Here is a 12253-nt window from a genome sequence, read left to right as displayed (position 1 = left end):
GTTTAAAGCCCTCAAAAAGCGGGCTGTGGCAGGGCCGCTTTCATGCTTTGTACCAGTTAAATATAAGAGGATCAATGGTCGTACGAGATTGCAAGAGACATCTTGTGTTTCACCACGTACAGCTTGGTGCACATAGGTTTTTGTTTAGTGAGATAGTTATGGAGACTAAAATAGGGCTGTGAGGGAGCTCTGAAATCTCTGATATGGCCCCACTGACTGCAAGGTTGCTTCCCTACCTGCTCTCATACTAAGGTGGGCATTATGGGGCGATTGTAGGCAGCCTCATTGGGAAGCCATATTGTAACAAATAGGCTAAAAAAGCCAAGTTGCTAGGGGAAAGACATGAGATAAAGATAATTAAATAGATAGAGTTGATTTTGCCCAGGGATATAAAACTCGTTGCACTAAAGCTAGATATTAAATAAACTTCTGATCAACAAAACCTTCTAAATACACTATTAAGTACAACAACCCAACCAATTACCCAATAAAGGTGTTACAGGTGTTTAAAGTAAAATTGATATGTTCCTCTAAATAAGCGTTATCCCATATCATATATCTTAATGCTAAATTTTATTCCAGGAATATTTGTCAAACCCCTTTGTAAATAAATAAATCTCTCATATGTCTACTCCTGTAATAACCACCCTCTCTATTGAGGACCAGGACTACATGCAGTAATGCAACATACAAGGAGCAGGCAAAACTCTGCTTATAGTACACAACTTGATTCAAGTAAATCTTTCTGCGCACAGCTTCTGTGTGCCCCCCCCCCTCTTCCCCCCCAAAGAAAAAAACGGATTCTCTCTCTGGAATCACATAAACCACTATGGAAGGTTATTTGAGTACGTTTAAAAGCTGGTTTATTTCCTTACCTTTTTTGTTATTGCTCAGTGCTACAACTTTGGGTTGATTAATTGAAGTTTCGATCAGCGGAGGCCGCATTTCGGCCATTTTCATTTCTTCATCAGAAGAGAGCTCTTCAGACTCCTGCCAACGAGAACAACATTTTCTTGTACTCTCATCGCAATTTTACTACACTTGAGTTGTAAACAGTTTTTACTCCAATCAGCTCAAATGGCAATAAAGCGTCAATGGCTAAGCTCACCTACCACTGGCACGGCCCTGTTCCCTATCAATTCATTTGAGCATTCCGGTACCATGACACGATACTGCAATTGTTCAACGCCCAACTCAGCGTGAAGCTCAATACAAGATGTTTGACACTTCGTGCACTTCAAGCACATATCATGGGCGTTAGCAAACCTCTCATTTCCTCTAAGTCCGCTTTAGAGAAAGGGGAGTGAGCAACCTCACAATTCGGTTCTTTGTGTGGCGGCCGCTGACCCAGATATCGACAGTCACAAGGTGCTTGAGCTGTGCTCCTTCTTTGTCGACATCCGACCGAGCGAACAGAGCGTCAGACAGTGGTTAAAACTGCACTTTGTGGGATCAGGCACGGCCTGTGAAATCTTTTCAAAACCATGCACAAAAGGAATTAGACCTAGGTTATTTTAGTGCCACTACACACCCCGTGTCCCTGGGAGGAAAACAACACGGATCTTGTTCGGCCTTTGCTGAGCAGCTCTGCCAAGGACTACATTAAATAAAATCAGATTCTGTGGTTAAGTTATGATAGATTCTTGAACTGGCAACTACAACAAAGGGCTCCTTGTAGAATAATATGCTCTATTTTAGTTATTCTTATTTACTGACTGATTAGTCAAGTACATCAACTTTAAACCCATATAGCCCCATTTCAGGCCTTTACCTACCTACCCCCCAACCCAAACACACACACACATACACACACAGTGTCTAAATGGTATAGAATTTTACATACTGCAGGTCTGTTCACTCTCCACTAGATGGCAGCAACTCACTAGGTACTCATAAACGAATAGAGGGGATTTATAACATAACCGCTTGCAGTCTGCTTCCAGTTTCTCTCTCTTCCAACAATCAGGTTTCATTTGCATCCTTTATGCCCCTCGTACACCAGCTCGTGTTCACTTCAAGTTCCCTCTTACAGTCTAGTTCCCTTTCAGATACCAAGGGTCTGATTTAGATCTTGACGGAGGGAATAAGTACCCCGTCACAAAAGTGACAGATATCCCGTCCCGTATTACGATCCCATTATATCCTATGAAGGTCGTAATACAGCAGACGGGATATCCGTCAGGTTTGTGACGAAATATTCCATCAGCCGACATCTAAATCAGGTACTTATTCTTTTGTTCGGAACTCTCAGCATGGCTTATGCACTGACACTGCCAAAGTGAGCTGCCGGCCTCCCGCTCTTCTGTGGTCATCTTTACTCACCAGTTATCAGCTCGGTAAGACGGTCTGCAATACTTTTCTAATTTATCAGTGGAGGCCACCCCACAACTCATGGAAGCTCACCCCTTCAATCTACAGGGCGTTTCTCTTCATACCCTTCATGTTTCAATTAACCATATCAACTGTAGGAGGATGGCCTGGTTTGTAGTGGTACCAAGGGGTACTTACACTCTGCACCAGGTCCAGTTATCCCTTATTAGTGTAGAAGATGTGTCTAGCAGCTTAGGCTGATAGAAAAGGTAGCTTAGCAGAGCAGCTTAGGCTGAACTAGGAGACGTGTAAAGCTCCTACTATACCACTGGTGTCATATGCACAATATCATAAGAAAACACAATACACAGATATACTAAAAATAAAGGTACTTTATTTTTATGACAATATGCCAAAAGTATCTGAGTGAGTACCCTCAGTATGAGGATAGCAAATATACACAAGATATATGTACACAATACCATAAATATGCAGTAATAGCAATAGGAAGCAATGCAAGCAATGTACAGTCACAATAGATTGCAATGAGAGCACATAACCATATACTCTAGAAGTGGAATGTGAACCACGAATGGACCCCAAACCTATGTGAGCTTGTAGAGGGTCGCTGGGACTGTAAGAAAACAGTGAGGGTTAGAAAAATAGCCCAACCCAAGACCCTGAAAAGTGGGTGCAAAGTGCACCTAAGTTCCCAGAGAGCACAGAAGTCGTGATAGGGGAATTCTGCAAGGAAGACGAACACCAGCAATGCAACAGTACCTGTGGAACAAGGGGACCAAGTCCAAGAGTCACGATCAAGTCAGGAGTGGGCAGATGCCCAGGAAATGCCAGCTGTGGGCGCAAAGAAGCTGCCACCGGATGGTAGAAGCTGTGGATTCTGCAAGAACGAAGAGGGCTAGAAACTTCCCCTTTGGAGGATGGATGTCCCACGTCGTGAAGAAGTTTGCAGAGGTGTTTCCGTGCAGAAAGACCGCAAACAAGCCTTGCTAGCTGCAAGGGTCGCAGTTAGGGTTTTTGGATGCTGCTGTGGCCCAGGAGGGACCAGGATGTCGCCAATTGCGTGAGGAGACAGAGGGGGCGTCCAGCAAGACAAAGAGCCCACTCAGAAACAAGCAGCACCCGCAAAAGTGCCGGAACAGGCACTACGAAGAAGAGTGAACCGGAGCTCACCCGAAGTCACAAAAGAAGGTCCCACGACGCCGGAGGACAACTCAGGAGGTCGTGCACTGCAGGTTAGAGTGTTGGGGACCCAGGCTTGGCTGTGCCCAAAGAAAATCATGGAAGAGTGCACAGGAGCCGGAGCAGCTGCAAATCACGCAGTACCCAGCAATGCAGTCTAGCGTGGGGAGGCAAGGACATACCTACACCAAACATGGACTGAAGAGTCACTGGACTGTGGGAATCACTTGGACAGAGTTGCTGAGTTCCAGGGACCACGCTCGTCGTGCTGAGAGGGGACCCAGAGGACCGGTGATGCAGTCTTTTGTTGCCTGCGGTTGCAGGGGGAAGATTCCGTCGACCCACGGGAGATTTCTTCGAAGCTTCTAGTGCATAGAGGAGGCAGACTACCCCCACAGCATGCACCACCAGGAAAACAGTCGAGAAGGCGGCCGGATCAGCGATACAAGGTTGCAGTAGTCGTCTTTGCTACTTTGTTGCGGTTTTGCAGGCGTCCAGAGCAGTCAGCGGTCGATTCCTTGGCAGAAGGTGAAGAGAGAGATGCAGAGGAACTCTGATGAGCTCTTGCATTCGTTATCTAAAGAATTCCCCAAAGTAGAGACCCTAAATAGCCAGAAAAGGAGGTTTGGCTACCTAGGAAGGAGGATAGGCTAGCAACACAGGTAAGAGCCTATCAGAAGGAGTCTCTGACGTCACCTGCTGGCACTGGCCACTCAGAGCAGTCCAGTGTGCCAGCAGCTCCTCTGTTTCCAAGATGGCAGAGGTCTGGAGCACACTGGAGGAGCTCTGGGCACCTCCCAGGGGAGGTGCAGGTCAGGGGAGTGGTCACTCCCCTTTCCTTTGTCCAGTTTCACGCCAGAGCAGGGCTGGGGGATCCCTGAACCGGTGTAGACTGGCTTATGCAGAAATGGGCACCATCTGTGCCCATGAAAGCATTTCCAGAGGCTGGGGGAGGCTACTCCTCCCCAGCCCTGACACCTTTTTCCAAAGGGAGAGGGTGTAACACCCTCACTCTGAGGAAGTCCTTTGTTCTGCCTTCCTAGGCCAAGCCTGGCTGGACCCCAGGAGGGCAGAAACCTGTCTGAGGGGTTGGCAGCAGCAGCAGCAGTGAAACCCCGGGAAAGGTAGTTTGGCAGTACCCGGGTCTGTGCTAGAGACTCAGGGGATCATGGAATTGTCTCCCCAATGCCAGAATGGCATTGGGGTGACAATTCCATGATCTTAGACATGTTACATGGCCATGTTCGGAGTTACCATTGTGACGCTATACATATGTCGTGACATATGTATAGTGCACGCGTGTACTGGTGTCCCCGCACTCACAAAGTCCGGGGAATTTGCCCTGAACAATGTGGGGGCACCCTGGCTAGTGCCAGGGTGCCCACACACTAAGTAACTTAGCACCCAACCTTTACCAGGTAAAGGTTAGACATATAGGTGACTTATAAGTTACTTAAGTGCAGTGGTAAATGGCTGTGAAATAACGTGGACGTTATTTCACTCAGGCTGCAATGGCAGGCCTGTGTAAGAATTGTCAGAGCTCCATATGGGTGGCAAAAGAAATGCTGCAGCCCATAGGGATCTCCTGGAACCTAAATACCCTGGGTACCTCAGTACCATATACTAGGGAATTATAAGGGTGTTCCAGTATGCCAATGTAAATTGGTGAAATTGGTCACTAGCCTGTTAGTGACAATTTGGAAGGAAATGAGAGAGCATAACCACTGAGGTTCTGGTTAGCAGAGCCTCAGTGAGACAGCTAGTCATCACACAGGTAACACATTCAGGGCACACTTATGAGCACTGGGGCCCTGGCTGGCAGGGTCCCAGTGACACATACAACTAAAACAACATATATACAGTGAAATATGGGGGTAACATGCCAGGCAAGATGGTACTTTCCTACATCAACCCATCAATTTATTTTGAACTAATTCTGATCTATAACAAACACTTTCCATCCCACACTATAAGGGTTCCGCATCCAAAGTACTCCTGAGGTCCCAGACAGGTTTAGTCCTCTCCTTGCATAGCCTGGAGCAGGACAATAATATCTATGCTAACGAGCCAAACATTCGGGTCTCTTTTGAAGCCTTGTTCTGCCAGGATCCTAAAATGGCAACCACTGTTTGTGTCTATTGCTAGTCTCGACATCAAGAAAATTCAGCATATGTGTATAATACAAATAAGTAAAAAAGAGAGACAGAAATAACATAGTATTTACCGTCGACAAGCTAATGAAAATGTCCCCCCACCATAACAGAACTCAAGGCACTGTTTGTAGCTTGACTTTCAGGTCTACATTTACCATTAAAAGGTTGTTGAGAGGCAAAGAGATGATACCCTAGTGGACATCATTTTTGCTATACTATTAAGTTCAAAATGACTCTGAAGTTAGCTTTGTGCACTATGTAGACCATAGAATCAACATAATCCTCTCGTCGGTCAACACACAGTGCTCACTTGCTCCAAAATAGAATGCATTTTACTGCAGCTGTTCCAGACACACATCTGGAACAAGCAGACCCTCCTCCAAAAAGGATGGTCTAAGGCTACATGATCGTACAGGATGCAGACTCTGTTTCTGGGTTCACTTTAACATGCCCCACGAATAACAGCTTCACGTGTGTAGGCAGTCACTCTTCTTAGAGGAGCGGGTGTAAATCCATTACACCTTGCTTTTAAATGTCTTAGTAAGAGGACTCTAGATTATTCCAGATCTAGTCTCTCCTCTAAGCAATGTCAATATCTCCCCAAGTGACCCCTATTCTGCAACCCTCCAGCTTTCATGGAGCACATGCTACTTCAACTAAATTATAAATTTACATGGTGTGTAAATGTGAACATCGACTATCAGTGGGGAACGTTCAGGAGACTAAACCAGTCCAGTTCTCTGGTAAGTTGAACCTGAAAAAACATGTGCGGACTTAGGAAATCTTGTTCTAAATCACCATGAAAATAGCAGTCAAGCACCCTGAGGTAAGATTTTAAACAGATCCCAAAGTCAGTGCTCCTTCACCTGATTCCACAACTGAGAATATTCAAATATGTCACTAGAACAGTAAGATTGGCATGTTGTTGAGCTGGTAGTTGACTATGTAAGTTACCCTGAAAAGGACAGCCCTGCTCTACGGACCTCTGTACTTCTTTGATTGAAGTGACAACGCTTGGATAAATGATGCAAACTCCTTGTTTTAGAAAAGAACACTATTAAGATTTGTTAGAACATTGGTCTACACCTTTTCTATATTAAGAACTACTTATGTTCAATGAAAATCATCTGGAACCAAAAATATTATCAGTGTTGCAACAGAGACCACCAGTGGTGGCTGGTGAACTTTCAAAAAGGGAGGGCGGGGGTAAGAACAAATCCTGGATTAGCATGCACTATCAATGATCACCACTGTCACGACATGCGTTTGGGCTTCCACTCCCTAAGAAATGTGTAAATCAAAGTAAAATTGTGCACTGCCAGCACAATTTCTAAAATAAATTTAGCAAAATGGGCTCACAATGCCCTCTCTGTTTGCTGTGGCAACCAAGATCCACAAGCGCAGTGACCCTCAAATGCTGCACCTGCAGTGCTGCTCCATCTGTCATGCCACTCGTGGCTGAAATTGGGGAATAGGTACAAGTGGACATATTGTGTACATGAGGAAAGGAATTCCTCATGAGGACTCCTGTTACTGAATAAATTCCTACTGGCGACCACAGTCCCTGCTTCTTTCTTTTCTTGGATTGCCTCACTTATTTGGTGACGAGCAAGAGTCTGGAGTCAGCGTTCATCCATTGTTGTCACTGCAGGATTTATTACATACTGCCTTGTTGCAGGAGCGGCAACTCAAGTGAGACAGTATTCCTGAAAGGGAGGTGAGGCTGTGTACTTGACTTTGCTGTGTTCGTCGTCCTTCAAGATTCCTCAAATCGAGTGGAAAACTCATCTCCCCCAATGCATTGCGCATAGTATGTCTTTGCGGTGGCCATCTTGGATTGGGCAGAAATTATGGTGGCCATTTTGGATCAAGAACTCTTTCAATAGATTGTGTGGGGGTCTTTTCTCCCACAATTCATTGCACTACCACGTTTTAACGGTGGACATTTTGGATTGAGCAAAATTTACGGCAGCTATTTTGGATTGGGAAAGTTTCAAACTTATTTTGGAAATCCATATTTTTGAAGTATCTATGGCAGCTATTTTGGTTTGGGTGAAATTTTACAGAAATTCTTTCATTTTCTAAAGCTTGCAATAGATATTATTTTGGCAACTATTTTTTTCACTTGACTATTTTGATTGCTTTCCTGATAATTTGGATTGAGTATCTATACTGAAGACAATTAATTGTTTTTTTCAAGATGTCAAACATTGTGGCTCCTATTCTATTTTTGCAAGTTGCAGGTGAACCTCCTATGGAATGGGAACTATGGTTTCCAGTTTTTCAAGCATATGTAGATGTATTAGAAGATGAAGATTGTTCTTCTCAAAGGAAACTCACTTTACTGAAACATTGTTTAGGAGGGATGGGGTTGAAGGAATTTAATAATCTTCCTCGTTCAGAAAACATTGGTGGAATGGATATATTTGAGCAAGCAGTGCAAATGTAAAAAAAAAAATTTGGGAAGAAAATAAATACAGTGATGGAAAGGTTCAAATTTTATTATCATTCTCAAAAATAAGAGTCCACTGAAGACTATGTTTCAGCATTAAGAGTTCTAGCAGTTTTTTGTGAATTTGAGAAGATCAAGTACTTCAAGATCAAATAATGATGAAGATGAAAAGTAAACAAAATCCAGGAAAGGTTGCGGGCTGGTACAGAGACTTCAATGGGTGCTATAATAAATATTGGAAAAATTACTGAACAATCTGAGAAATTTGTAAGTGAGATTAGAGGCCAACATCAAAGGACTTTCAATGTCAGTACAGAAGTTAACACCATTAAAAGCAAGGTTAATGTTAAACAAAGAAAAGACTCAGATTTTAGAAACATAGATAGGAAGATAAATGGCATGTGATCTTACAGATGGGGTAGTCCTTACCGTGTAGGCAAGTTTAAAGGGTGTCCAGCTTAAGACAAAATCTGTTTAAAATGTAAAAAAAAAAAAAAAAGGATATTTTGGAAGAGTGTGCAGGGCTGTTACGTCCAACAAAGTCAACTGTGTGACAAGTAATGAGTTTGATTCAGAAACATTTAGTGGTTATTATGCTCTTTGTGTTTCCGATAAGCAAGCTAAAGGATTTCTTAAATGTACTTTGAAATTGGATGGAAAAAACATTTCTTTGATGGTAGATTCTTGCGCATGGTATAACATAATAGGGAAAACCATAATTTGATGACTTATGGAATGAACGAGAATTATACCCTCCAGGTGGTTACTCTGGGCACAAAATTGATTTGGAAGGATAACTTTTGGGCTGACATTGAATTTAATGGTAGGAGAACAAAAGGAAAGATTTATGTGGCCGAGAATTGTGATTCTATTTTGGGATGGCCGCATCAGCAAGAGTTGGGAATGAAGTTAGATTCCAATGCTTTTCCAGCTGTGTCGGTTATCTCATCGGAGGTAGACAACTCTGGTTTTGTGAATGACTTAAACTGTTTGTTCCCAAACTTGTTTAAAGATGAGTTGGGGACATTCCAAGGATTCAGACATAAGAATATTCTGAAAGAAGGGGCTATTCCTGTTAGACATAAAGTCAGGAAGGTACCTTTGGCGTACAGAGACAAATTAAAGAAGATGTTACAAAACTTATGCCTCAAAAAAGTGATGGAACCAATCGAATCATCTCCTTGGGTATCCCCTGTTGTGATTTTGGTTAAGCGTTCAAATGAGCTACGCTTATGTGTGGACTTGCGTAGTCTAAATAGTGAAATTTGGATTCATAGACATCCTTTGCGTAATTTGCATTAGATGGTTTCTACTCTTAGGGCAAGAAACAAGGGGTAGTAAGGGTGACAGGTGCCGCACCTTCGGGGAGTATACACAGTGTGTATGAGCAACAAATGTCAAGGTCAAGGCTGGTGCCAGTGGTCAGGTGCCTTACTACCCTGTAGACACAGAATTGTGCTTAGAAATACACAAACACAATAAGCAATATGGGACAACAGCACACAGAGGTACAACACAATCAAGAAACACCACATTGGTCACACCAGTCATAGGTTACAAAATAGGTATATATAGAACACAAACAGGCCAGTGTACTTAGTTTTTGCACTTTTTCTAATACTCATCAGTAACTTGTTTTATCAGTAGATGTATACTTTCAGTGATTCCCAGTTTTGTTTTACAGATCTTAACCCAATACTCTTTTTGGAGGCTTACCAGTCCTACCTACCAGACCTGACGGTCTAGGTATAGTTATTATTCTACCATTTCCTAAGTCACCTTATCAACTGTTTTGAACACGCTATACCTTAGATACATTTGTCTGATCACCGTATACTTGGCATGTCAACAGTTTCTGCCATTTCGGGTCCATATCATCAGGTTTGAGCACATTCTTTATTAATTCTTTCTTTGACTCTGGCTTCTCTCCATCTGACTTGAGGCTTTTCACTGAGGGTGTCCCTTTAATTTAATACAATCAGCATTGTCTCTGGACATGTCTACACTACCTTCTTTCTTTTTCGCTCACTTTGGTCGTGCATTTCTGGTGATGCAACTTCACTCTGTTTGTTACTTCATATCTTGTTGACTGATTGTGCTGATGTGGTGCTCATTTATAGGTAAAATTACACACAAGTATGTTATATGTCTGTTTTGCAGCCTTAAAAAAGTCACCTGTGTGACGAAACACGTGTTGGCTGTGTTTGACGAACACTTTGCCTGTATGAAGCCACCTGTGCCTTCAATTAAAGAAACCTTCTTCAATGTACTTGGGATACCTATGCATTTTTATTCAACCTCATCAACTTACCAGGGTTACTAATCCATGTTAATTGATTGTGTTGTACCTGTGTGTGCTGTGGTTCCATATTGCTTATATGGTTTCTACTCTTGCAGGTGCAGCAGTATTTTCAACTATTGATTTAGCAAGTGCGTATCACCAGATTGTGGTGGAGATGGATTCCAAGTATCTTGCCGCTTTTATAACACCGGAGGGAATGTATCAATTTTTGAGAATGCCCTTTGGTTTAGCGAGTGTGGCTTCAGTGTTTCAACGGTTGATGAAGATTACACTGGAAGGGGTCGCTGGTACTGTGGCTTTTCAGGATGATATTCTAGTGTTTGGGAAAACGTATGAAGAACGCAATAAGAATTTACATGTAGTATTAAATATGCTGCAGTAGAAGGGTTTAACTGTAAGATTGAAAAAATGTTGTTTCCAAAGAAAGGTTGTTGAATATTTGGGCAATGAAATCACAGAAGAGGGGATCAAAATACACCATGTAGCTGCAATTGTTAATGTCATTGCACCTACCTCTAAGAAACAACTATTGCCCTTTCTGGGATTGACAGAATTTTATGCAGAATTTGTGCAACACTATGCTACAAAAGTTGATGCTCTCCGAACACTGCTGAAGAAAAACATGAAATATGAGTGGGGTGTGTTACAGCAAGAATCATTCGATCTTTTGAAGAAGGAAATTATTCAGGCTCCTTGTTTAAAACTGTACATTGTTGGTAAAGATTGTGTAGTGGCTGTGGATGCAAGTAGTGTGGGTTTAGGTGCGGTACTCATGCAATAATGGAAAGGAGTGGATTGTAGTATATGCTTAGCATACTCTTCATTCTTCAGAGAGGAATTATGCTGTAATTGTAAATGAGTTATTGGCATGTACGTGGGCTGTTCAACATTTTAGACAATTTTTGTGGGGAACAAAATGTACAATCAAGAATGACCATAAACCTTTAATTAGTATGTGATCAGCTGGTGGTGGGAGAACATTGCCAGCACATCTTGCTCGTTTAGCTGCAAAATTGCAGGAATATCAATGCATTGTAGAGTATGTTCCTGGTAGAGAAAATATTCATGCTGATCGCATGTCACGCTTTCCGTTGAAGGATGATAGGGAACTGGAGGATGTGAATGAATGTGATGTTGTGTATACAATTGAAGATTTGAAGGATGTGTGTGTGGCCGGTGAATCCTTGTGTGCAATTGCTGAAGATATGTGGAAAGAATCTTTACTTAAAGATGAGGTGTTGAAATTGGTAAGTGAATATTTAGTCAAAGGATGGCCAGAAGAGAGGAAATTGAGAGGGGATTTAGCTTCTTTCTGCAAAGTCAATGATGAGCTAATATTTAATAAAGGCATTATTTTAAGAGGTGATAAAGTTGTGCCTCCACAAAATTTGTGCTCATGTGGGACATCCTGGGATGCCATCTCCTAAAAGGAGAGATTTCTACTAGTGGCCAAAAACGGATGACATGATAGACAACTGGGTAAGAGAATGTACCCCTTGTGCAGGCAGTGATAAAACTGCTAAAGCTTATGTGGTGGAAAATGAATGCATTGAAGTACCTTCAGGTCCTTGGAGAAAGATAGGTATCAATATTATGAGTCCATTTTCAGCTATACCAAGGATATCATTCTTTGCTCTTGTTTTAATCGATTATTTCTCAAAATGGCCAGAAGTAAAAATGGTTGAGAGAGTGGATTCTAATGTGGTGAACTAATTTTTTGGATGACCTGTTTTGCAGAGAAGGTTTGCCTGAGGAGATTGTGTCAGACAATGGTCCTCAATTCATCAGTAATTAATTGGAATTGTTTCTATCGAGATGTGGTATTAAGCACAAAAC

General features: G+C 42.5%; 1 protein-coding gene across 6 annotated transcripts in view; it reads right to left on the bottom strand.

Moving 5' to 3' along the window:
- Nucleotides 1-12253, bottom strand: part of ERBIN (erbb2 interacting protein) — a 766777-nt gene that overhangs the window by 95426 nt on the left and 659098 nt on the right. For all 6 annotated transcript variants that reach the window (XM_069222872.1, XM_069222909.1, XM_069222899.1 and 3 more), the window contains one exon: nt 876-990. In XM_069222872.1, the coding sequence (XP_069078973.1) occupies nt 876-990 (115 nt within the window). The remainder of the gene's footprint in view (nt 1-875; nt 991-12253) is intronic.

Source organism: Pleurodeles waltl, chromosome 1_1 (genome assembly GCF_031143425.1).
Source record: "Pleurodeles waltl isolate 20211129_DDA chromosome 1_1, aPleWal1.hap1.20221129, whole genome shotgun sequence".
Classification (NCBI taxonomy): Eukaryota; Metazoa; Chordata; class Amphibia; order Caudata; family Salamandridae; genus Pleurodeles; species Pleurodeles waltl.
This window is presented reverse-complemented; position numbering and strand designations above follow the sequence as displayed.